Genomic DNA, 27,282 nt, shown 5'->3' with positions numbered 1-27,282 from the left:
ATCCAAAAACACATTTGAGATGTTCAGTATGAGACAAATAATCACCCTCTGTCTGAAACTTTGTTAGGGCTCCTGTCTTTAAGCTTTAGCTCCTGTCTTGCCTATAAGGTCAAGGATAAGGATTAATTTAGAAAAAGAGGGACCAAGGTGGAAGTGGAAGCTCTGTGTAAAGCTCTTACAGTGGTCCTGAAGTGCTTTGCCCCATGTAAGTGAATGGGAATACGCAACTTTGCGTAAGCTCTTACAGTGGTCTCACTGGGGATCGATGAACTCCCACCCACGGTCACCATCGGCTGTCGCTGCAGTCTGGGGGTCGCTGCTCACTGCTGCTGCTGCTGCGGTCGTTATCACGCAGGGCAGCCGGGGTTACTGTGTCCTGGTCCATAATGCAGTAAACGGTCAAGGTGACTGAAACCAGGGCTTTTTGTTTGCCAAGTTAACGAATTCGTGACCACACACAGACAATGTGGGTGCACAGTCAGTTTTTGTTTTTAAGGACTTAAACATACACTGCATTTGGAAAGTTCTCAGACCCTTTCAAGTTCACATCTTAAAATGGATTGGACTTTTTTTCTCTCACCAACCTATGCACAATACTCTACAAAGACAAAACAAAAACAGGTTGTGTTTCAATAATTTGTTAAAAATAAGACACAGATATATCCAATCTAGTATACATACCCGTAGGTCAGAACTTGGTTAAAGCACTTTTGGCAGCAATGACAGCCACAAGTCTTCCTGGGAATTACCCTACAAGCTTGGCACGCCTTACTTTTGGAAGTTTCCCCCCATTCTTCTCGGCAGAATCATTCAAGCTCAACCAGGTTTGATGGGGGGTGTCGTTGCACAGCCATTTCCAGGTCTGTCCAGGGATGTTCTATTGGGTTCAGGTCCGGACTCTGGCTGGGCCACTCCTCCAGTTTTCTTAAAGCCACTCCTGTTTTTTTCTTGTTTCGGGTTGTTTTGTTGAAATGTAAACCTTTGCCCCAGCCTGAGAGCCTCTGGAAAAGCTTTCCCCTCAAGATTGCTCTATATTTTTCTGCATCCATCTTTCCCTCTTTCCTGACTAATCTCCCAGTCGCTGCGCAGAAAACATTTCTACAGCATGGTGCTGCCGCCACTGTGTTTTACTGTAGGGATGGTGCCACCACTGTGTTTGACTGTAGGGATGGTATTGTGAGATGTAGTGATAATTTAAGTCAGTTAAGCCTTTCCAGTGGTATAATTGTCAGAACCATTGTGTAGTTCTGAGGAGAAGGATCTTTGAGAAGACTGGACATCATTCCACAAAGCTCCTGTGCCTGATAGCCACTCATTGAATGATTCTGTATTCTGTTATTCTGTATGTAGTTATACTTCATTTGTAACTTAATAAATACTTCTGATCCAACGTCAGGACGTATACTTTCAAAACATTTTCAGAAATCATAATGTCAAGCATTTAGAAATTCACTGGGAAAACGACAAAACATAAAAAGAAAAACTTTGGTTGAGTAAATATTTATTACAATTAAGTATCAAAACCAACATTATTAATCTACAATCATATGAAATTAGAAAGTGCAAACTAAACATGGAAGACAAAACGTCCAGATAAGAGATTAGTTCAGTAAGTAGGTTGTGACTGAACCAACATCTCACTGGTTTCAACATCTTCAATCCTTGGCCTTTGGAGAGAACATGGCGACGTAGGGCCGTCTTCTCCTCATGCGGGGGTCAGGCTCTTTGTCCTCCTTGATGTAACCTGGTAATAGCAGGGCACATTAAATGTCGAAAGCTCAGAGCTTCAGTGGGTTCTAACTGGTTTTATTGTTGGCGTCACACACAGGCTAGTTTACCTCTTTCCACACATGTCTGGGTCGACGGGAATCCAACCTCCCAGAAGTTCTCCGGAGTTGAAGGAGGGATGTAGCGAAATCTGTGGCGGGAGCAGGAGGCCAGCTTCTTTTCACGCTCTTCTTCTGGGAGATCAGCGTAGTACTGCAACCAACAGCACAAGGTCAGGCAAGGTCAGGCAAGGTCAGCACAAGGTCAGATCAGGTCCATCAAGGTCAGGTCCGCAAATGAGCGCAGGGGAGTCAGGTCTGTTTCTATCGCTAAGAGCAGCATCAGCTCTGTGCTCATGAGCAGATAGGAGGTCGGGTCTGTTACCGAAATCTAAGGGTAGTCAGAAGTGATAGCTGTCCGATACCATAACCAAGGAGTCAATTCTGGCGCTACAATTAGAGTGGGGTTCATTCTGTTACATACAAAGCTTTAAAAATAAACTTAGTACAGAAGTCCAGAATATTTTGCCTGCCACTCAGACTTGTGGCATATTTTTGAGGGCCTGGTAACATGTTACTTTTCATCACTGAAAAACAAGTGCATTTGTACTTCAGACAATATCAATACCTTATAGGGCATTATAAAGCATCTTCTCATAATCTCATCTCATTAGTGACCCCCCCCCAAAAAAAAAAACCCCTGAGTGCACTTACTATTTCACACTCCTTACAGGTGTGACCCTTCAGTTTTCTCCTCTCATCTCTGTTGCGGACCACATCCACGTAAGCGTAGCCAGGCTCCGTACTGCGGGCGGAAATAAAGAGCTAATGAAGGCTGACGGCGGACACTGAGGGTCAAAGGTCGAGCCCAGGAGGATAGTCTTACCTCTTCCTTGGAGTCCCCTTCACTTTCATAGCTGCTGCATATACAGGGTCACAGTCCTTCTCTGAAAGAAAACAAAGATGAAAAGGTCATTATTTCCAACCATTCTGCACATGCCAAGCATAGATGCATTTTTTCTTGATGTGCATCACGTTTTGGAAAAAAGGCTCCTCTCTCAGGAACTGCAGTTTCAAACAGTTCAGTTTCATGAAGAAGAAAAAAAAAAACACCACCATCTTCATCCAAACACATCCAAACACCGTCACTTCTAGGTCAGACATGCTTGAAATGTTGAAACAACCTAGTACAAATGGTTGTACTAAACTCCTTAATAATTCTATTCACCATGCCCAGCTTTCTCCTCGTCCTCCTCTTCTGCGTCTTCGTCGTCTTCGTGGTTCTCCTCACAGCCCTCCTTGTCCCGCTCCTCCTCAAAGCTGCCATCCTGTGGACACGACTCGTACTCCCCGTACGCCGTTTTATCAAAGATCTCAGCCAGGCTGTCGTTAGCCTTCAGACCAATCCCTGGATCAATACACATCAATCCCCGGATCAATACACATCATGCCAACATCTCTTCAGCGCTCCATTTGACTAAAGATATTCACCGAAGTGAGTCATAAGTAGGACTGCCATTGGTGGACTCAAAAATAGAGAAATGCATGTGTCTGTGTTTGTATGTGTGTGTGTGTGTGTGTGTGTTTTAATCAGTGCATGTTGGTTTTAATTGGGGCAGAATGCCACAAAGACCTTATCTCAACAACAGAAAACTGCTTTTTGTGAGTAGACTGGGACCTTGAAGAGGGGGTGTTCCTTGAAACCGTACCTGATTTATCATGTCTGTTTCTGGCCTGTATGAGCATGCTGTGGCTCAGGTAGGTGCAGTCGGTGTCTACAGTCTCCGCCTCTGCTATGGTCTATCGGTGGTCACACACACACATACACACAAAAAAATCAGAGAGACATCTCACAGACATTTTGTCAATTTTTCCATGAGCTGAGTTTCCTCATATATTTAGCATATTTCATACAATTGCCTTTGTGTACGAAATATGCTACTGAAATAAACTTGCCATAGCAATAGTAACTTTTTTTTTCTAATGTACACCACGTTTGCTTATTGCTACTTCACAGTTCATTCAATGCTAGTACCACATTCCTTCATAGACACAGCGTGACATGGGCCCTGTGCGGCATTCTGTACCTCTGTCTGAGGAGGGCTGTCAGCGCTGTACTGAGAGAGGCCTGCTGCTGGGTCCACACTCCAGCTCTGCTCTGCAAAGCAAACACAACCATGTCCAGCTTTGTATTTATCCATCTATGACCTTTGCCCACCCCATGCTGTGCTGACATGAGCCTGGGATGTGGTTGATGGCTGACTGAAGTGTAGTACCTGTGGCCTCCTGCAGAGGGCTCTTGACGTGAGCGCAGGGGTTAGGCCGGAGGACTGATGTCTGCTCTGAGTCTGGCTGGGCTTCCCTGCTCTTCTTCCTTACTGGAGCCTAACAGGGAAACAGCCACATATAATTCACAGCTTAAAGCCAGGGATGACTGGCATTTATGAGCTCAAATATTATGAAATGTTTCTGAAGAACTCCTATAAACAAGGAAAGAATAATACATAATAAGAAGCTTAAATAGCTTACAGAATAAGTAATCACATTTTCTAACTGAAGTTAACAGTTACAATTTTTCAAGACCTCACACACACACACACACACACACACACACACACACACACACACACACACACACACACACACACACACACACACACACACACACACACACACACACACACACACACACACACACACACACACACACACACACACACACACACACACACACACAAATACCAGTATGGTAGGCTGTTTGAAGAGCGCGTCTTCATCTTGCGTCTCCTCTGGCCCTATGGTTCTGCTCGGAGCCTGTGGCTGGGGGCCCAGACGAGGCCTCCTCTTCGGCCTCTCCTCTGGGGACAGGTCCAGGGGCCTCTCCGTGCCCCCACCATCCTCCTCCTCCCCCCCACCACTGCTGAGGCTCGTGGCCTTCCTCTTGGCTGGCTCAGGGGGGGGGTTGTGGGAGGCTTGGAGAGGGACGATGCGGGGGGTGGCCACTGCGGGGGGGTGGCGCAGGTGGCGGGGGGAGAGAGACATCTTCCACAAGAGGGAAGGGGAGGTGGCGTCTGGTTGGATGAGGCTGGGCAGGGGCACAGAGAACAACAACAACAACTGTGACTACTAAAAGTTTGGAAACCAAAAACAGAAATAAATAGGGGTCACGTTGAAAAAATATTAATTAACTTTATACTTTTATATCAGAATCTCTATGTTTGTTGGTAGTATCTGCATGAACTCACTTTGAATGTCTTTTGGGTTCGTCTGGAGATGTGTTCCGTGCAGAGCCAAAGACTGAGCTGAGCACACTTTGAGAGTCCTGTACACACACACACACACAGTCATAAGTTTACACGACTACAGTCACAACACAATCATGCATGAGTTTTGGATCTACTTTTTAGTTGTCATGTAAATCTGCAACAGAAAGAAAAGAGCCTTGAGCACAACGCGACAGACTGAACAGACTGAAATGAAGAAAAGAGCCTTGAACACAACGCGACAGACTGAAATTGACAGGTAAAATGCAGCATCCTCAGGTCTCACATACCTCTTCAGGTATTTCCAGACGACAGGTCTCTGCAACCACAGCCCTCCCGTTGCCCACTGAACTCACTTCTGACACACACACACACACACACACACACACACACAAAATAAACCAATTCATGTTTCCATAGTCTTTGTATACATTGAGCAGAACATAATCCATATACATCATTGAGACTGCATGCAGAAGTCATTACGAAAGCACAGAATGATTGACAGCTGTTGCATATACAGTGGGGAAAAAAAGTATTTGAACCTCTGCCGATTTCGCAAGTTTGGCCACTTGCAATATCAACAAAAAAATCCAGAAAACTGCATTTTATAACATTTATGACTTAATTTGCATTTGATGCAGGAAATAAGTATTTGAACCCCTAGCAAAACATGACTTAGTACTTGGTGGAATAACCCTTGTTGGCAAGCACAGACGTCAGACTTTTCTTGTAGTTGGTCACCAGGTTTACACACATCTCAGGAGGGATTTTGGTCCACTCCTCTTTGCAGATCCTCTCCAAATCCTTAAGGTTGCGTTTTCAATGGGAGGGAATGAGGGAATGAGGTTCAAGCCCAATATTCCACATTACATGGCCCCATCCATAGTCCCCTCGATGCAGTGGAGTCGTCCTGTACCCTTGGCAGAGAAACAGCCCCAAAGCATAATGTTTCCACCTCCATGCTTGACGGTGGGGATGGTGTCATATTCAGCATTCTTCCCCCTCCAAACGCGGCAAGTCGAGTTGATGCCAAAGAGCTTGATTTTGGTCTCATCTGACCACATCCTGTCTCCCAATCCTCCTTAGAATCATTCAAGTGTTCATTGGCAAACTTCAGACGGCCCTGTACATGAGCTTCCTTGAGCAGGGGGACCTTGCGAGTTCTGCAGTACTTCAAACCATTACGGCGTAGTGTGTTGCCAATGGTTTTCTTGGTGACTGTGGTCCCAGCTGCCTTGAGATCATTCACAAGCTCCCCCTGTGTAGTTCCGGGGTTATTCTGCACCTTTCGGATGATCACCGATACCGCACGAGGGGATATCTTGCATGGAGCCCCAGACCTAGAGCGATGGACAGTTGTTTGGTGTTGCTTCCATTTACGAATAATCGCACCAATAGTTGTCTGCTTCTCACCAAGCTGCTTGCCGATGGTTTTGTAACCCATTCCAGCCTTGTGCAGGTCTACAATCTTATCTCTGACGTCCTTGGTCAACTCTTTGGTTTTGCCCATGGTGGTGAGGTTGAAGGTGTGAAGTATGATTCTTTGGACAGGTTTCTTTTATACACGTCACCAGTTGAGATCAGGTGTCCCTTGTTAGGCCTAATGAGGACTAATCTGTGTGCTTCTTGGGCACATAACTGGTCATTGGGAGCCAGAATTCTTGCTGTTTGCTTGGGGGTTCAAATACTTATTTTCTGCATCAAATACAAATAAAGTCATAAATGTTATGAAATGCAGTTTTCTGGATTTGTTTGTTGATATTCTATTTCTCACTGTTAAAATACACCTACCATTACAATTATAGATCACACATTTCTTTGCAAGTGGCCAAACTTGCGAAATCGGCAGGGGTTCAAATACTTATTTTCCCCACTGTATCAGACAATGGGCCACATGCAGTAAGTGATATACAAATACATTTTCATTTAGTTTTGTTTGTATCCACAACTTGTTCTCATTTTACTAATACCCATTGATTTCTGGGATTGACCAATGTTTTCTTATTTTTGCTTTCCTCTTTAGGTAAGAGCACTTCTACCAAGATGAGAAAAAAAACCCTAAGAAGAACCTAACTTATTATTTTTTTAAACCATAAATATCATATAATCAAATTTACACAAGTTTACTCTGTTTTAGTTTATTTAACAGACTATCAATTTCACTACTGCTGAAGTTCTTGTTCTTCTTACAGAAATGTTTCCCTGGCATCTTGCCAGTTTTTGGGCATGTGCCAGAGTATTGGCACATGTTTAGGGGGCGTTACCTATGCTAATAACAACAAATCGGCCACGCGCCTCCAATTAAAGATGAAGTAGGATCATCATTCAGCACACCGGGGTAAGAGCAGATTTGGATGGTAAAGAACGTTTGGTGCATCTGGAGTTGACTTCTCTTATTTTTTCTCTCAACAGAAAATGATGAGAATGTTACTGCATGAGCCCCAATGTCTCTCTACTGAGCTCAAGCGGAGGAGAAGCCATTTGCACGGACAAAAAAAGAAGGTAGGCTAAACTGTACTTGTAGTTGGGTTCCCATCCATCTCACAGGTTTCAGGAACCAGGACACCTTCGTCATAGCAACGCAGAGGCAGTGAGGAAGACAATCCTAAAGGACAATGAATCATTAACTGTGCTGCATTATACGGGCACCGATTTCACTTTCAACCATTTGCCTTGCTATTCATATAAAAAAATAAAACTCTGGCAAATCCCTATAAGGTTAATGTAGCAGGCTAGATGCATATGCAATTAGTAGCTGCTTAAAACAGAAGAAAATATTATTCAGATCACTTGACTGGATTATTTAAGGTTCCTATAATCTATTCTCTAGTTTGCGTCCTTGTTCAGTCTCTATGTACTAATTGCTAAAGTACTGACAGACACAGAAAACTGGTATGCATGGTATACCATTTATCTACCCAAATGAGTATAACACTCTCATTTTGTGTGCCTTACAGTTCTGTGAAAAGCACAGGCTGAGTCTGCATGTTTGAGTCCAGACCCATGAGCCCTACCCTTGGCCGACTGGGACAGAGGCTTCTCTGCGTAGCGCACGTGAGTGTGCTCCTTCCTCCTCTTCATCTTGCTGATGGAAGGCAGGGAGACGGAGTGCAGCGGAGAGTCGGGGATCACTCCATCCTCTGCCTCTGAGGACATGGTGTGGGGAGATCTGGACACACACACACACACACACACACACACACACACACACACACACAGAGGAGCAATTAACTGAATTTTACAAAAAATCAAAAAGGTGTATTGGATTAGAATCCCTTTACTGTGTATTATAGAGTAGTGTGTGTTAATTATGCCCACCTGCATTCTTGAAGACTCTCTAACTGAAGATTAAGTCTCTTGTTCTCTTCCTGAAGGGAGTCTCTATCCACTCCTAAAACACACACACACACACACACACACACACACACACACACACACACACACACACACACACACACACACACACACACACACACACACACACACACACACACACACTTATCAGTAAACAGAAATCACTATAGCCTAGGCACAGACAACACAAGGAATGAAATGCATTCTCAAATAGTTCAGTGGGGGGGCATTTCTTTCTGTAGGTCAGAGAATCTTGCTCAAGCTGAGATTCATTGGGGCACGGCCTGTGTTGATGTCCTAAAGCTATTTTGTGGAATGGGTCTAAATATCTCAAGGTAAGGTCTCAAGGTTTAAACTCACGGAGTTCTGAAATGAGCAGCTGGTTCTGTTTGCAGATGGTCTCAAATTCCCCCTGCTTCTTCTTCATGTGCCTCTCTGTCACGGCACAGCGATCACACAGCCCCGCACGCAACCTAGAGAGAGAGAGAGAGAGAGAGAGAGAGAGAGAGAGAGAGAGAGAGAGAGAGAGAGAGAGAGAGAGAGAGAGAGAGAGAGAGAGGAGATGAGAGGACCATACAAGAGAGCTGACAAAAAAAAACACAACCAAATGTACACATTTGTGTCCAGTTTAACAGAAAATACGGCTGTTTTTGAACCACACTGCAGTCTGACCTACACTCAGACCACAGGACAACTACTGTGCATTCCCAAGAGCTTAGAGACATTAAAGACATTAGAGACATGCGCATGATAAAGGCACACCTGTCCTCCAGGACTTTGACGTTGTCCTGTAGTGCCTTCTGCTGTTCCCTCAACAACTGGTTCTTGTTGTAGAACTCCTCCAGTCTCTGGGCATCTCTACATTGAAAAGGAGAGACATTTAGAATTTACATTTAGAATCGAACTCTTCAAAACATTAAACGAACATATTCATATGAACATACAGTATCTATGATACAAAGCGCTCACATGCTAATGAGTTTTCAAATGAGAAACAGGTTCTACCTCTCTCTTAAAATAAAAATACAAATTCAGGTTAAGCTCTTCAGGTCAGTTGCCTAGAACTGCCTAGCCTTAAGTGAAAAAGGGGGTCTTTGTCAGGCCCCTTGCCCAGACACCTGAAACCCCAAACACACTGACTGAGGGGTCAGGCGGAACAGGAGGCTTCAGCCAGAACCATGAGGAACACTGCACAGCCAAGCGGAAAGCTTTGCTAGAGTGGGAAACTAATGTCAAGCTCTGTGGGAAATTTTGCGCCAAATCTGATTAATGACTGAATGCTTATAAATGCAAGACTCTAAAGTGTTTTGGCCAGATGGCGGTGACAGAGGTGAATGAAATTGATGCGTTATTTTATTTATGGTTCCTTTTTCTAGTAAGGTAAAAAAGAGAGAGAAGTAAGGTTTCAAGATAAACACTCAAAAGTGATTTTCCCAACAGAAATCCCTGGTTAAATTACACTGGAGGAAAACTTACAAGCATCGCTCTTTCTTCAGTTTGGACACCTTTGTCTGCAGACCTGTAAAGAAAACAAAACAAACTGTATGCCTGAATCACTGCTCATAACAATGACATGCCAACATGACTGAAGTGTGGAAATGTGTTTGTTCTACTCTTCTACTCATTGGCCCAGTTCAGTTTGTTGTCCTCCAGATCTACATGTTTGGCCACAATCCTGTTACGAATTGTCCTTCGCCACTGTTCTGTCGGCATTCTGCCATCCTAGGTGACCACAGTCCTGTTTGTTGGTCAATCTGTGAGCACACAGCACTCTGGCTTTGAATGCCTTCGTCGACCTCACACAGAAACCAGAATCAATACGGCAAACCCAATCCCGCCAGCAGGCCTGAATGAGGTGATTGTGAGGGAGAATGTCTGAATGAGTAATGATATTCAGTAGCCGTTTTTTCAGGAAACCAGCGAACTGTGGATGAGAGAGGGGAAGAGAGAGAGAAAGAGAGGGGCCTCCCCTTTCACCAAATCCATTAGGGAGTTGCTTGTAGATACCCCGTTCTAAACAATGATGTTTTTGTGCACTGAGAAAGGGCTGAATTCTGAACGGAGTCGTTTCTTGGATTGGTTTGGTCACTTGCTGAAGACGGTTGCATCTATCAGTAGAAAAGGACCAAAATAGCCTCTTGGCCTTGAACCTCAGACTCCTTCCACAGATACTCCATGTTTTCTGGAGCTGATGTTCTGAAAGATGTCAATTCATGATCCAAATGATATTACACTGGGAGGACTTAATCATTTGATTCAATCTATCCCTGTACTGGGAGGATAGCTGTAATCTAGATACGGTCTTCTCAGAGATCCACCATATGAAACAGGCTTCTGTCTTCTCAGAGATCCACCATATGAAAAAGGCTTCTGTCTTCTCAGAGATCCAGCATTTGAAACAGGCTTCTGTCCTCTACAGAGCCCTCATATAGAAAAGTAAAAACTAAACACACACAATCCTTTACTAACTTTTTGTGAAATCGGACACATTATGAGGACATTTGTTGTTAGCCAGTCAAGGCAATGATTTAATTAGCATGTAATCCATCAAATATCTGGTATAATGTGTGCATTTATATCTGATAAATGTGTGTGTGTGCGTACATAGTTAAGTGAGCCAGTAGTATTTGGGATATGAATACCTTGAAGCGCACCGTCATGGCACTCCCTCAGGCGGCCCCACAGCTCGTGAAACAACTCAGCCGAGTCTGAGAGCGCCACGCTACTGCCAGGGCTGCCTCCACTCAGGACAGGGCTGCTCATCATCTCTGGAACTGGGGGAAGGAGAGAGGGAGAGAGGGGGAGAGGGAGAGAGGGGGGGGGGGGGGGGGGGGAGAGGGAGAGAGAGAAAGAGAGAGATGGGGGAGAGGGAGAGAGAGAAAGAGAGAGATGGGGGAGAGGGAAAGAGAGAGAGAGAGGGGGAAAGGGAGAGAGAGAAAAGGAGAGGGAGAGAGGGGAGAGAGAGAGAAAAGGAGAGGGAGAGAAAAGGAGAGTGAGAGAGGGAGAGGGAGAGAGAGAGAGAGAAAGGGAAAGGGGGAGAGGGAGAGAGAGAGAAAAGGAGAGGGAGAGAGGGGGGAGAGAGAAAAGGAGAGGGATAGAGAGAGAGAGAAAAGGAGAGGGGGAGAGGGAGAGGGAGAGAGAGAGAGAGAGAGAGAGGGGGAGGGAGAGAGAGTGTGTCAATATTCTACATGTGTTGTGCCCTCTTAACCACACACATTAAGCTGAATCCTCACTCAAGGAACCTCCCTCAATCCTCACTGCTTTGTAAAACTATAAAAAGGTCTGCAGGCGTCAGTTAGCGGGATAGAATCTGGCTCTGCCGTATGGTGCAATGTCCCTGTAAAATAAATAAAATAAATAAATAAATAAATAAATAAAATAAATAAATAAACCTCTTTTAGAGCATTTTATTCTATTATTCAAGTAAAAATATGCCAATACAACCCTGTCGAACTAAAATATATTCAAGTATGCTCATAGCCACATTATCAGTTTTGCTAATGATCATTATGGCATGGGAACCATTAACCGGCTCTATTCACAGCATTCTGGTCATTCCAGTCTACTATTCTGGCTTCTTCCCATCTCCCATCCAAAAGATAATGCTTGTCTTGTCTCGAATTACACACATTGAAATCTGTACACATTTGACATCCAAATTAAGCCATAACCGAACAATGATGAATGGGTAAGAAACTAGACCGCTGCATACACTAAGGCCAGTATTTAATCCGACACAAAAATAATTTTTCCCTTCACATTTGTAGCAGCAAGATATTGCACCATTTATCACAATTTCTGAGGTGCCGTGTCATATCTATCACAGAAACCAAAAACAATGAATGAGGTCTATGCGGGGCTCAAACAGTTCACATCCAAAGAGTCCGGACTAAGCCTTCCCAGCCCTCTACTCCTGAAAGAATGCTGGCATCACTGGACATTTCATCTCAGGATGCAAACAGCATAACAGAACCCACAAACATATCCAGTCCTCTTTAACAAAGTGGTGTGCTCCAAATGCCATTGAACACAATACACCCAAGACATCCCTGCCACCATGACATCTACCACATTCCTAGTACTCACCTCTGGGTTAGTGGAGTCAATCAGAAGGGACACAAATCCAGAGACACTGCAGAGACGACCAGGCAGTGTGCTTCTACATTCACCCTGCATACCTCTGAACCTATACACCACTCTCATCTGACTGGCAGGGCAGGTTAGCACATTCAGTGGGACCTGGGATCATACCAGCGCTCGGCTGGCTCAGGCAACTGGTCTGACGGGTTCTCCCCATCTGAGGAAAACCGGTCCTGCCGGTCCCTCCTTGTCCTGTTTCAAAGGCCAGCCGGCGCAGCATGTAGGAGCCTGGTGCTGAGGGAGAGGCCCTGAGCTGCTACTGCTCTTGCCGTTCAATGTCTCTCACTCCATTTATCTCCCTTTCACTGGATCTCTCCCACTGTCTTGTGGTCGGAGACACACACACACACACACACACACACAAATAGGCACTAGCGGATGATTAACTCTTCTCAGGCAAAGCCGGGCGTGTGAATACACAGAACTCCTTTATTAAAACGACATCAGACAGATTAAGAAGTCATAGCCTGGAGGCAGAGAAATCCCCAGTGCCACTCCTCATGACCGGAGGGACAGGAAGAGAAGAAAGGAGTGATGACAGGGCAGACGCTGCCATCTCCGGACAAGCACTTCCATCAACCCTGACCCTTGAACTCTACCCAAATCATAACTGTCAACAGAGCCCACCCCCACCCCCACTCCACCCATAGCACATCATACCCCGGAGGTTCCACGCTGTGCTTCGACACACTCGTGACTTATCAGACTTGGATCTTATCAAGCAAACACTACTTTATTCTTTTTTTCAGTTCAGGTAACACCTCGGTAATCAGGCCATTTGTTCATCTGTGAACCAATGGTTACTGCTACTGTTTTGAATTGAATCCACCATTTTTTTCTAAAGGTCAGGGTACATATCATGTAGCTATTGTAAATCTTTACATCACAAAATGTATCATTAGAGTCCAGCCCTGTTCAGGGAAATAATCAAGGTTTATAGGCACACTTTTCCTGCTCAAGCCTGAAGGGAGATGAAAGATTCACACACATGTGTAGGGTAAGAGTCAAGCGACTCAAGCCTGAAGGGACATGAGATTCACACACTTGTGTAGGTAAGAGTCAAGCGACTCAAGCCTGAAGGTAGATGAGATTCACACACATGTGTAGTTAAGAGTCAAGCAAGGCAGGGAAAGCCCCAAGGCCAAGGTTTTTCAGGGGGGGGGGAATCAAAGAGGAGTCTGTTATCCACCTTCCCTTTTGTTAACAAACTAGCATCTTGACATGACATGCACACTCATCATCTCATGAGTCCTGTCTTAGAGACAATGAATGCTCAACATCTAATGTCAAACATCTAAACCAGAGCGTCACAATTTGCAGAGTTGCCAAGACTGTGACTAATCAGTCATCCCACTGATCCAAGAGAGGCTTTGATCACAACGCCCCAGTTCTCTCTCAGTTGCTGACACATTGTGCTTTAATCTGCCCATAGTAAAGAACTGTGCCATTGCACCAGATCTGGAGAATATAAAGGGGGTTTGGTGAAGGCACTCAAGGGAGGACTCTCTCCAGCAAGACAAGCAGTGACTTGTTGGGTGTGACTGGCATATGATGCATAACATGCTTTGGGACAAGCCTGTGCCAGCCAATAGCATTCCAGTGTGAGGGTCTAAACAACTCATTTCAGATTGCGGATGGAGGTCAAGAAATTGTTTGAAAAATGTTAAATAAATAACTTACAAAAAAAAGAAATAAACATATGCAGACTGGCTTTAGTGTTTCATGACAAAGTTAAAATACACTGTCCTTGAAACTAAGGATGCTCTACTAGCACATTTTAATTTCACAATATGTAATGTAAAATTGTACATTAGCCTACATAAAGTGGCAATTAATAGAACAAAAAGTGTACTCTGTAGTACACTTACAATTAGCCAACCTCTTTTACAGCACGCTTTTTCTAAATTTATATATGTAGAAATGCTGACGTTACAGTTGAGTGACTCACGCATACATTGAAGGTGACACATCAGACAACTTCCTTATGATTACTTATGATACTGCACACAATAGAAAAACTGAATTTTGAATATGTATAGTTTTATGTAAATAGGGCCGCCAACCATCTACGTCTAGTATTTGCGTGTATATATGTTCAAAGTTCATGACAAGCACTGACCTGACCAAACTCAAGAAAGTGTAGTTATACAATGGGATGCAGGACCCTTTCTTTCTTGTTTGCTTTGAAATATTCAGGGTGTGACAAAAAAATAAATACACAAATACTCACACACACACACACACACAACAGCCTCTCTTACCCCCTACTAAAACCTACTTTTATTCTTTAGCATTTGGATCCCCCCGATTTTAGTTGATAATTTGTATATTTGCTTTCTGTTAGAGGTGTTTCTGTTCTTTTGATGTGTATATAGATGCTTAGTTGAGTGTGTTGCTTCTGTTTTTCTATTTTATTTTTTATTTAATTTGTTTTGTGATCTAATCGTTTTGTTTCTGTTTTCTATTTGTTTTGATATTTTATTTTATTGTGATTTAATTGTACAACACTTTGGTCAGCGTGAGCTGTAAATGTGCTTCATAAATACATTTGATTTGACTTGAGCAAACGCAAACTAGGTGAAAGTTCTGGGCTGGTATTAGTGCTGGCTCAGACCATAGAACCTTATAAGAATCGGTTTGCTTTTCCATGGGCTAACATAGGGCAAGGTCACGTCACTGTATAAGAAGGGGAAATCAAGATGCCTCCCTGGTGGTTTCATTCATTAACACTGAGTGAAATTAATGGGGAAAGAAATGTCTGAGTCCACATCCAAAAGTTAACAGAATGGCTTCCATGACATATGCTTTGAGATAAACCTGATTGATTCTGGTGATCATAGTTTTTTTTCAGTAACAATTTGAATTGTTTTGTAACGAGGTGATAAGGAACTACAATGAATATGTCACACAGATGATGTCAATGGTTTGCATAACAAAACAAAACAAAGCCAAAAATAAATAAATAAAATAAAAGCATAGCACGTAGTGATAACCATACGAGATCAGGGCCTGTGGAGCAGTGTGGCTACTCACATGGAGAGCTGACAGGTGGCGTCAGGGCTAACATGAAAGACAAGGCATATGCTATGGTGAGTAGGAGCGCAGTGCTGATTTAACATGGCACTGAAAATCTTTTATTACTCTATTATTTTATGCTGTAGTGTAGGCTGATAAAATTTGCAGAAAACACTCAACATCTAATGCATGTGGTCTGCAATGCTGACCTGTTAAATGCATCTCAACAATGATTTATTAAATGAGCACTATAATTAATTGTCAGTCTTCATGTTCATGTTAATGAAAAGTAAACAGGAATTTCGTGAAGCTCTCCTGTGAGTCACGTCAGTTGCAAACAACAACGGGAAGGAGAGACAGTCCAGGCTTTACTGCTGTTCTTTCCAACACCTCCCCGACCGAGACAGGCAGTTCACCTCGACCATCGCAACCACTGATGTGAGAAATTAGCAGCTCGTTAAACATCTTTAGTTCTATAAAAAATAGCAATGATAAAGTTAGTTAGTTAGTCATGCCTGACGTAAGCGGTTCTTGGTTCTAGACCAGCCAAGTGTTTTCTAGCCGAGAGCCAGTTCTGTGGCTGTCAAAACGCTAAGAACTGGTTCGAGATAAAGCACCAGCCCACAAACTGCCTTTGTGGAAAAGGGGTATACAATTCTTTGGGCTGGGGACCAGCAATGAGCCAAATCACTACTGTTTTGCATTTTACTAGAAAATGCCAACCTGGACAGGGAAACTACTGATTGTTGTTCTTGTTGTTCTATATAAAAAGGGGTCACATGCTTAGGAGCCGCTGAATGAGCACAGTTACCCATGAATTGGGGCACAGAATAAACCCAGAAAAGTTATTAAAGCATCCTGTTTGGACAACTCCAGAATGTCCACCTCATACATCAAGGGCTGACCTGCCACAGACACGATTTACACTTTATCATTTTAAGACATCAATAGCTGAATGATACCAAAGTAGCTCAAAATAATAAACAAACAAAAAGAATGGTCAAGGCCGCTCCATTCACATATAGCAAGCCACGCATAGTGTTGAGTTAAGTGTTCTCATCAATGGTAATTAGTATTACTTTATATTGCTGATTTGTATTCCTATTGTGTCGATTATACTCATGTTATGTGTTACGTAAGTTAAGGGGAAATGCACTAATGGGACTCTTAATTTGTTCCCTGATATATCTATATAAACCCGTTAGTTTCCTGTGTAGCTCATACGGCTTTGAGCCATGCCACAGATACCGATGTTCTGACAGTAGTGTGAGAAGTTTAGTAAGCTAATAAACAAAACTGTACGTTTCTACTTTGAGTGACCTTTCATTAATTATTAATTAATGACGGTAACGTATTCCATATCAACATGGATCTAGGAGAACATAATTCAACACATAGGCTACAACAAGACAAGCATGGTTTGATACAAATCAGTTGTGAATTAAATGTCAGTGTAGTGTTGGGCACACTGACTGATTTTTTTTATTATAGATTTGGCCCAACTGTTGTTAATTGTTTATTGTCAAGGAAGAAAACAACTCACCTAGTGGTGTCGGAGAGAAATTCCTCGCATAGTCTATGATTCGTCCACCGTGAGCACCACCTAGAGTGCGGGAAATGATTTCACGGACAATGCTTATCCTGATAAATACTGACAACTGAGTAAGCTATCGTTGCAGGCAACGCACCTCACATTGCAACAAAAGTTAAACAAGAGTGACAACGCTAGCTAACTTTGTTTAGTATATAGACCAATCTGACAACAAAAAAGAATTACGACTATCAAGCTACATTTTTGAAGATACAACTGGCGTTTTGTTATTATCATCCTCCAAATTAACTGACAAGTATTCAACAAGTCAGTGATGTTAACACCCCGGTTATGCCATCATGCAACCATAAGTTAGCAAGGAAGGTATCTAGTGAGCGGTTACCGATAGCTAACATTAAATCAACACGGCATAGATGTTTAACAAGATATTGCGGTAAAGCATAACTGAGCAAAGCAAACTTATTTACGGTCATTGAAATGTCCATGTGAAGCAGTATACTTACATGCACAGTAAAAAGACGAAACGTTACCTTGTGGAAGTTAGTTATTTCAGCTAAACCTCTATCTTTCCACAAAGTTTCATAGAGCGCGCGTCACATTGCATTATGGGATACAAGGACATTTAGATTTCCGGTTCCTCTAGACGTTTTTTAAAGAGCTGAATGTTTGTGGGTGTTTTTAGCTCTATGACTGTAAACACTCAAATGTGCAATGCCAATAGTGTCTAAATCCTTAATGGCAGTTTTTATTGACATCAGTCTATATGCCAGACGTTGAACTAGCAACAGTTAGATGTGATTTGCACGAAGCGATGACATTATAATAACATACGAGTTATATGATGTTTCGGCTCTAATGATTCACTTTAACACTATCAGACGGCGGGTGTAGACTTCTTGTGCATTTCATATCATAATGCCTCATTGTAGTATTCCCTTTTATTCAGAAATGTTGTCACACAAATCAGTGATATACACACTGAATCCCACCAACGATGATGTGTATTTCATGTGATGAAGACACTTAATCATATTAAAAGAGAGAGGAAAAAACACAATGACCCCCTTTTCTCCTCACTTCCCTCTGCTCGGCTAGCTCCGGAAGTACAGCCAAACTTTACTCCACAGAAGAAAACAGCAGTTGTTGGGGAGTAGAAGTAAACGATAAAGTGAGTTTTTATAAATAATCGGTTTATTTGCGAGTAAGTTACTATTCTGCAAAATCGATGTGTATCGTGAGTGGTCGCACATATGTTATACGCTGTGGCTGCCAAACAAGCTCCTTATTCCTCGTTTGTTTTGCTGGCTTGCTTGTTGACTGTCCTAGCTACCTATAGCTAGGTTAGCTAGCTGATGATCAGTTGTCGTAAAAAAGCTAGAAGTAGTCATTTGTCAGTCACATATAATAGTTTCACGACACACTTAGATATTAGAGATGTAGGCATCTTATATTTTATGGAAAAGCTTGCCAAAGAGCATGTACACAAAGTAAGGTGTGCTGGACAATCATGATGGCAATTTTGAAAGATGACTAGCTATGTAGCAACTAGCGTAGATAGTCTGCTAAAGCGGACCTGTGACTTGAGCCAGATAAGTAGCTACCTAAACATTAGTAGGTTTCTAATGAGAGCGTCTTCGGTGAGATATCGATAGTATTTGAGGTTACTGCAGAATGATTAAGTGGCTACCAGCTCTATTGAGATGAGTTAGCTTGTAGTTGTTATTTTTAGCTAGGCTTTTTTGCGAGTGAGCCATTCACTCACCCAGTCACCTTATTAGCTCGCCGGCTAGCCTTCAGAATTAATAGTTACCAAGCCGGTGTATTTCAGTTTTATTTACTTACTATGTTTGAACTATAAGGGCTCACTATTTATTAATGCATAATTTGATGCTTCAAAATGCATGCCTGTCTCAGGGATAATTCTGGAGATGTAGGCACAGGCCTTGTGTTTTCGTATGACGTGCCATTTAAAATTGACCAAAATCGTCTGCTGCCATGATATTTATGGTTTAAGGTACAAAATTAACATTCCATGCAGTGAAAATGGAAATTCAATAAAAATGTAATAGATACTTGTTGGAGTAATTCTATGGATGTCATAATGTATAGAAAGCCAGTGATCGATTATAGGTACATTTAACGTTGATTGCATTAACAGATTCGATGTGTGTTCGAATATTGAGTTGCACTGTTTACTTTAGTTGCAATGTAAACAGTTTACCACCTTAATTTAATGGTATGCAATTTAGCCTAAATTATTAACTCTGTGGAGATTTAAATTTGAGATTGGTTTTAGTCAGTTATAATGAACCGGTGATGGTGACAAAATGTCTGTAAACATCTTGCATTAAGTTATTGTTGCATTCAGTTTTTGTTTTGATGCTAATCTTTTCCAATGTGTCTTTCTTTTTGCAGAATGCCAGCTTATAAGAGAAGGGTACAATCAGATGAAGGACAAACTAAAAAGAGGAAGCTGGACCAGCAGCCGGGGACAGAGGCCAGCGATGCTCCCGAGACTCCACGCAGGTCACTGCGAGCAGCAGCATCACAGAAGAAAAGGATGGAGGATCAACAATCTAAGGAATCGCTCACAGGAGAGGAGAACACCAGTGGCCCCCGTCAGTCAGCCAAGCGCAGGGGACCTGCGAAGGGTGCGAAACGGCGGAGGCAGACAAAAAACACAGCAGAACAAGGAGCTACAGTAAAGCCAGAACACTCAAAGGATCCTGAAATGTCTGTACAAATTCGAGAGTCAATTCCGAGAAAGAGAACTAGAAGGAAGAACCTAAAGGAGAAGGATGGCGAGGGTGCTGTAATAAAACGTCCTGTTGGTCGCCCTCCATCTAATGGCCTAGGGAGCTACAAAAGGAAGTATAACCCAAAGGAAACAGATATTTCTGTCAGGTTAGAATCTACAGGTTTACAGCTGATACTAGACCTCATACAGATAGATCACAGCTATGGCAAGACCACCAAACTTACAACTTGGAAGCCCCAGCCAGTAAAGACTATTGTCTCTTCACCTGAGAGAAAGGAAAGCCAAGTAATTGAAAGGCCTAAGGAGGAAGCCATATTGGAGCATCAATCTGTGGAACCTACACAGGACAATACAGTGGCCACAACAGAAACACAGCAGCAAAGTAAAGATGAGCCAACGGAGCATAAAGAACCAGATTCTGTGGCCTGCAACACAAATGAGGACTCTCCGAAGGACTGTCCAGTACCTGCACCAGAGGCCGGGGAGCAAGTTGAAAAGATGGCAGATAAAAAGGAAGAACCACTGACTCCTGCTAGTGACAAAGTAGAGGTTCCAAGTACAGAAAATGCAGCCGTGACTGACCAGACTGCAGAAACTCTAAAGGATATTCCGGTATCTACCTCAGAGGTGAAAGAGGAGAGCAACGATAACCAGGAAGAGCACAAGGAAGCCGCCGCTGTTTCTACACTTGAACCTGACGAAACATTGGAAGACCCTATAAACCCCCCTGATCAGTTGAAACCAGTCCCAGAAGAGTCTAGCACTTGCACTGATCCACCCAGTTCAACAGAGACTGACTTGACAGCATCACGCATTTGCAGTGTTGCTGAATCTCCAGAGGGACCAAATATCGCGCCCTCCTCACCAGAGCTGGAATGTTCTTCAGACACACAACCGATGGACATAGACGACATTGAGATTGAAATTGAGAACTGTGTGGTGGAAGTGGTGAGTGAGAACCTGCTCAGCTCACTAGATATCCAGCATGATGCACTGGATAAGGTAGCACTTGGACTACTGAGTTCTTCATGTGCGTCTAAGGTGGTGAGGGCCCTGTCAAAGGACTCCGTCACCGGGAAAAGCATGGCAGGGGGCAGCCCAGGACAGCCCAGGAAGCAGGCCATGAATCCTCAAGCCAGGACCAAAGCTCGTCTGGCTGCACAAGCAGAAGCAATGGCTGCAGCCTCTAAGAGAGCTGCTCACAGACAGCTGAACATCCTGGCCCTGTGTGAGGAGATAGCTGATGACATTGCGTCGGACACTGCGTTAATCAAGGAGATAAAGAAGGAGAAGGAGAAGGAAAAAGACGTTGCCCAAACTGTAGCAGCACTGCCGTCACAAGAAGCAGCCCTAGCAGTCAGAGATGAAACGACTGCAACCCCTGCAACACAGAAAGATGAACCCGAGTCCAAGGAAGCGGAAGCAACTCAGTCCCCTCTCGGCTCTAAAGAGCCCCAGCAGACCAGTGAGCCCGAGCAGAAGGCCCCGGAACCAGCACCACAGCCCGAGGCAGAGACGCCCAAGAGGCGCTTCTTCCTGAGCCAGATAACCGTACCACTGAAGGTCCACGAAAAGAAGAAGCTCTCTCGGTACCAGAGGCTGCGGCAGGTGGAGCTTCAGAGGGACAAGCTGACATGGACACGCGTCAAGAAACTGAAGTCCGATCAGGCCAGTCAGAACCAGCCTCTTAGAGAGGAGCCTTGGTTTTCGGCCTCTACCACTGTTGCTCCTTCCACTCCTGCTCCTGCTCTTACTCCTACTCCTGTTTCTGCTCCTGCTCCTCCTCCTGCTCCTGCTCCTGTTTCCTCTCCTGTTCCTCCTCCTGCTGCTGCTTCTGTTATTAATACTCCCACCCCAGCTGCCTCCTCAAATTTGTCTAGACCCGACCGGACCCCCAAGCATCCCGTTTCGAAGGAGAATACCCCCAAACCTTCTAATAAACCTGTACCCAAGAGAGCGCTCCCTTCAGTTCCTCCTCCTCGACCAAATGGGGTGGCTGTCCCAAAGACACGTCCTCCAATAGAGTACAAACCCTATACTCCCAGGCCCAAGTACTCTGCCGATGACTTCGTGCTGGACGGCTTAGATGACGAGATCCCCACGCCTGCCGTGCCCAGCAATGGGAAACATGAGGTAGTGAGGAAACGTTGTGGCTGTCCACACTGTTATCATCAACATGTCATATTTTAGGGATAAGGGATTTTGATTATTGTTGTAGTAACTAGTTTATCCATGTGTAATCTTTCTGAAATGTGTTTGTTTTTTCTGTTTCTTGTCATTAAACCTTACAGAGCAATGTAGCACAGACTTCTATCACACAGTCCAAAGGGTCCACAGTGAGTGTCGCAGAGAAGCAGCTTTGTGTTAAGTCACCTGCAGGTAAAGCCGTCTTAAAGCGTTAGGGGCATCAGTTTAGCCCAGTTTATCACACCTAAGAGACCATGTTGTTTGGAAATGAAATGTAGAACTCAATACTTTAAATGTTCTATAATATGTTTTGCAAAACACTAACCGCGTTTTATCAAACCATGTAGATAAGGAAGTAAAGCCACCAGCTCAAACGGATCAGACAAAGCCACCGTCCGGAGAGATTGTCCAGTAAGATACAAGAATATCTTTTCTTGTGGTCATACATTCATTCATTCACAGCATCAGCTGTAAAATATAATTATATCTTCTTTATTATGTGTCCGTTCCTGCTCATTGCGTATCGTGTTTGAGTGTGTAACGTTGTATGCTCATGTGATTATGAACATAGAAAAGTAAGTGTTGTAAAATATTGTGCTAATTTGAGTATATGTGTTTTACAGGCCTAACTGTGGTCCTCAGTCTGACGCAAAGCTCCAGAAAGATGTGAAGAAAGAGGCCAGCAAAGGAGGCCAGCAGACCACAACCGTGAGTCTTAATATAGCGTAAATATCGAACCTCCCCTTCTGCTACAGCCTCCATCGAACAGAGAGGCCCCAGATGGCCGCACTGGGTTGATTTTCACCCGCACAGTCGTGTCTGGCTTTTAATGGTGTGGTGGTAGGGGCGACAGTGGTACAGGAGGTAAAGAAGTCGTTTAGTAATCAGAAGGTTGCTAGTTCGATTCCCTGTCGAAGCGTCCTTGAGCAAGACACTGAACCCCTAATTGCTCCTGATGTGCAGTGTGCCATCAGTGTAAAATGTGTATACATTGTAAGTCGCTTTGGATAAAAGCGTCTGCTAAATGACTAAATGTAAATGTAATGTAAATGTGGATTATGCAGAGTTGACATTGCTCACATTCTCCCAGGCACATCATTCACATAGCTAGTTGGGCTTCTGTTTTCTGGAAAGAAACGTCTGCAGTATATTACTCCTCGCACAGAGGTAAATAGAGATAAACTCTAACTATAACTTTTTTTGTTACATCTTGTGTGTGTGTGTCTGTGTGTCTGTGTGTCTGTGTGCGTGTGTTTGTGTCTGTCTGTGTGTGTGTCTGTATGTGTGTGTGTGTGTGTGTGTGTGTCTGTCTGTGTGTCTCTCTGTGTCTGTGTGTTTGTGGTGTGTGTGTGTGTGTGTGTGTGTGTGTGTGTGTGTGTGTGTGTGTGTGTGTGTGTGTGTGTGTGTGTGTGTGTGTGTGTGTGTGTGTGTGTGTGTGTGTGTGTGTGTGTGTTGTAGGACTCTGGACAGAAGCCCTTTGGGTCAGTGCTCTGCAGTGTGTGTGGAATGCTATACTCTGCATCCAGCCAAGAGGACGAGTCTCAGCACTTGCTTTTCCACAACCAGTTCATCAGCGCCGTTAAATACGTGGTGAGGAGGAGCACATATGCACACACAATGAGACGTGCACATGGAGCACACCCTTGCCCACACTTACCCATGCCAACAGGCCAACAGGCCAACATACACTTGATTTGAAAGCATACTTTGAAATGTGAACAAGCGTGTAAGAACCCTTCAAACCCTCAAGACTGTCATATTATATATATGATATTAAAACATATTATTTATATATATATACTATATATATATGATATACATATCAGTCCTGTCAGGTTTTCAGTGACTCGTACCAAACCTTGTTTCTGACTCCCTCAGGGATGGAAGAAAGAGAGGATTCTGGGAGAGTACCCAGATGGCAAAATCATTCTTGTACTTCCCGATGACCCCAAGTATGCACTGAAAAAGGTACGTTTCAGATGGTCAGTCCCATTTCAGCACCTCGCTCTTCCAACCCTCAGGCCTACTACAGAGAAGCAGCATCTGCCCTTTATTGAGATGTAATTACTAAATGGGGTATGAGATGATAATAATTAAGTGTCTGAGATGGTTATGTGTCTGGTGATGGCTTTGAGTAACCATTGTTACCCTCCTCTCATCTCTGCCAAGGTGGAGGAGATCAGGGAGATGGTGGACAATGACCTGGGTTTTCAGCAGGTCGAGACCAAGTGCCCCTCCCAGACCAAAACCTTTCTGTTCATCTCCAGTGACAAGAAGGTGGCAGGCTGCCTCATCGCGGAGCACATTCAGGAAGTGAGACATGCCTGAGTGTCTGCATTTGTGCTTGAGTCTGTTTTTCCACAACGCTTTTTTTTCTCCTCAGGTTTTGATGCCAGATAAGCATTCCATGTGGTTACCTTAACAACAGGCTGCAGTGTGGCCTAGATTAATAATTTGCACTGTGATCTAGTTCAAATCCTCTTGCATTCAGAGATCAGGATAAATGGCTCTAATTTTATCATTTGAAGATAAGAGATAAGATAAGTGTGAGTGCTTGTCCTTAAGGTGAGAAGTCCAAAGAAAAGTTGTGTTGGTCTAGTAGTCCGTGAACTTCCTCAGCAATGGAAAAGGAACATAGGATGACCGAAGAATTTGAACTGAAATAGCCTATGGCAAATGATATGTGGTAATGGTAATAACAACAATAATAATAATAATAATAATGTTATTGTTTACATTCATTTTTTATGGCCTATGTGGTCAGTGACTGTCTTGCCGTCTCCCTCTCGCTCCTGCAGGGCTACCGGGTGATAGAGGAGCCGGGGCCGGAGGGCTCGGAGGGGGAGAAGATGATGTTCGAGCGGCAGCGCGCCTGGTGCTGCTCCACCAACCCCGAGCCAGCGCTCTGCGGCATCAGCCGCATCTGGGTCTTCAGTCTTATGAGACGGAAGGGCATCGCCTCGCGCATGATCGAGTGTCTCAGGTGAGTGATGGCCCCATCATCTGACTACTTTGTAATGCTAAAAGACAAACCCAACGAATGTGTTGGAGAAGCAATCATTATGAATTAAAGTGAAGCAAGTTTGTTTTCATGCAGTAACATCATTTTCTGTATCACATTGTAGGAATAACTTCATCTACGGTTCACACCTGAGCAAAGAAGAGATTGCCTTTTCAGACCCCACACCTGACGGAAAGCTATTTGCCACCCAGTACTGTGGCACCTCCCAGTTCCTGGTCTATAACTTTGTCAGTGGGAACCGTTCAACTTGACCCTACCCTTACCCCCCCCCCCCCATGTGTGTACCCCCCAGATCACTGACTGAACCATGTAAGTTTTGAGATGAGAAATCATGGCCTGGATTTAAAACGAACGGCAATTATGTATCAAGTTCATTCTGAATGGGCTTGAGCACAGAGACATGCAGTGGACACGGCACAGCAAATCTCACATATGTGGAACGCTGTCACTGGTTTGAACTGAGCGAACCAAGCAAAGCGGACGCTGTCGGTCCTTACTGAGAGAGACTGGCCAAGTGTTTTTACCACTAAGTCTGGCCAGTGAAATTAGGCCGACGGTATTTCACGTTATATTATCACTTGCTCCGGGAGAGAGTCTGATGATGTTCGCTCAGGTTCAAGTTTTTGAGTGGATCGTGAACTTCGCTTGGACCTCCCAAAAGGTGTCATTTATCCCCAAGCACATCAGCAACCCCAAACTGGTTTCCTCTCTCCAAAGCTCAGTCGTGAGACTTTGCACCGACGGTTCGAAACGCTAGCTGTGGGCGACACCTTCTGGCCGGGAGAGGAAACCCTCACAACTACTTTTAGAATCTCAGGTTCCAAAACATCAATGAGTGATCCTTTTTGTTGGTTTAAAACCTTTAAAACTGTACTGTTAAACATTTTAAAAGAGAAATATTTTCTTGGCATTTTTCTTTTTACAATTACAGACTTTTGGTGTTTTAAAAGTTTACACAAATGAAATTGACAGCAATAGACACATTTGATAACGGTAACATTGTGTAATTGACCTAGTGTACAAAACGGAGATTAGATGACATAGCTATACAAATAGCTGTATAATGTAACCTGTTAAAAAAAAGTCTAATAAAAGGCCTCCTTTAACATCATTGTTTTTATTACATCAATCCAATAATGCCGGCTGCTTTTCTATATTGTCCATATAGTCAACATGAGCAGTTATTCATTGTACATTTTGCAAAACAAAGTCATTTCACATAGGTTCAAATATTTAGTAAGCATTCTGGAAATGACATGATTGTGATTGATACACCCATGTGAAATAATGAGATTGGATTCAGGAGAAAAAGTGAGATTTGAGATTTTGTCAAGTAGGTTCTATTGTAGTTTATAAATTACAGCCATGTGCCGCAGCATTGTTCATTATGTGAATTACACCATTGAACAAGACGGAGCAAACCTCACATTACAAAGATGAGTGAGTAGCCACATTACAAAATGACACAGGTTACCATCTGAACTGAAAGGTGCTTCACAAAGAATGAGCTACGGTGCTCTTTGGCGGGAAATGTCAGTGGTGCAACAAAATATAAAATAATAAATCAAATCCAGGGTACTTCATGAAAAGTAACTGGTTATTGTGATTGGTTATTTCATAATGAAAGAAGAAAACAGGATCACATGGCAAGTAAGTGTAGAAAGAATGGAATTCACCCCCTCTTCTGCAATACTAGATTAGATGCACTTCAGAATTCCTGCTGTCCTGCTCTAGAGAGAAAGGGGAAGCAGGTCACATTCAAGCTTTTAGGGTAATAGTTTTCTAGTTAATATAGATTTATTATTATATGTTTAGTATATGTTCAGAGTATTTATATGGTATGTTAGGTTGTTGTGCGGTGTCTTGTAACAAGAATTTCACTGCCCAGTCTGACTCTGTGTTGTTCTGTGCATCTGACAATAAAAGACTTGAACTAATAATGAACATACAGACCACCTCCAAATGAAGTCAGCAGTATTTTGGAAGAGACCGCTCTCCGCTGTTTTCAGATGTCTGCCAGGACTAGAGTAATTTAACATCCAAGTTAAGTTGAGGACTAGAGTCATTTAACATCTGAGTTAACTTGAATAGAGTCATTTAACATCCGAGTTAACTTGGGGACTAGAGTCATTTAACATCCAGTTAAATTGAGTCATTTAACATCTGAGTTAACTTGGGGACTAGAGTCATTTAACATCTGAGTTAACTTGGGGCACACAACT

The 27,282-nt window shown here is 43.4% G+C and overlaps 2 protein-coding genes across 4 annotated transcripts; one reads left to right on the top strand and one right to left on the bottom strand.

Annotated features, from left to right (window-relative positions):
- Nucleotides 1–1,507: 1,507 nt before the first annotated feature.
- rbbp8 (retinoblastoma binding protein 8) lies at nucleotides 1,508–17,699 on the bottom strand. Of its 2 annotated transcripts, none has more exons than XM_012840899.3 (20): nucleotides 17,597–17,699; nucleotides 17,085–17,144; nucleotides 11,029–11,160; nucleotides 9,863–9,905; nucleotides 9,149–9,244; nucleotides 8,747–8,859; nucleotides 8,351–8,423; nucleotides 8,047–8,201; nucleotides 7,551–7,637; nucleotides 5,320–5,387; nucleotides 5,012–5,088; nucleotides 4,509–4,851; nucleotides 4,043–4,151; nucleotides 3,854–3,924; nucleotides 3,476–3,566; nucleotides 2,995–3,174; nucleotides 2,653–2,713; nucleotides 2,481–2,571; nucleotides 1,839–1,980; nucleotides 1,508–1,744 (listed from the first exon to the last, which is right to left on the bottom strand). In XM_012840899.3, the coding sequence occupies exons 3-20, from the start codon at nucleotides 11,150–11,152 to the stop codon at nucleotides 1,656–1,658; spliced, it is 2,013 nt and encodes a 670-aa protein (XP_012696353.2). In that variant the 5' UTR covers nucleotides 11,153–11,160; nucleotides 17,085–17,144; nucleotides 17,597–17,699; the 3' UTR covers nucleotides 1,508–1,655. The 2 variants fall into 2 exon arrangements, with proteins under 2 accessions (XP_012696353.2, XP_031439801.1); XM_031583941.2 differs by having other exon boundaries at nucleotides 5,320–5,384.
- A 105-nt stretch (nucleotides 17,700–17,804) lies between these two features.
- On the top strand, nucleotides 17,805–26,166 carry esco1 (establishment of sister chromatid cohesion N-acetyltransferase 1). Of its 2 annotated transcripts, none has more exons than XM_031583939.2 (10): nucleotides 17,805–18,261; nucleotides 19,509–21,984; nucleotides 22,143–22,230; nucleotides 22,386–22,449; nucleotides 22,662–22,746; nucleotides 23,497–23,628; nucleotides 23,917–24,006; nucleotides 24,208–24,351; nucleotides 24,837–25,021; nucleotides 25,164–26,166. In XM_031583939.2, exons 2-10 carry the CDS (start codon nucleotides 19,510–19,512, stop codon nucleotides 25,309–25,311), a joined length of 3,411 nt encoding a protein of 1,136 aa, XP_031439799.1. In that variant the 5' UTR covers nucleotides 17,805–18,261; nucleotide 19,509; the 3' UTR covers nucleotides 25,312–26,166. The 2 variants fall into 2 exon arrangements, with proteins under 2 accessions (XP_031439799.1, XP_031439800.1); XM_031583940.2 differs by having other exon boundaries at nucleotides 17,805–18,294.
- The last annotated feature ends 1,116 nt before the right edge of the window (nucleotides 26,167–27,282 follow it).

The sequence above is a fragment of the Clupea harengus genome, chromosome 17 (assembly GCF_900700415.2).
Source record: "Clupea harengus chromosome 17, Ch_v2.0.2, whole genome shotgun sequence".
In the NCBI taxonomy this organism is placed as follows: Eukaryota; Metazoa; Chordata; class Actinopteri; order Clupeiformes; family Clupeidae; genus Clupea; species Clupea harengus.
This window is presented reverse-complemented; position numbering and strand designations above follow the sequence as displayed.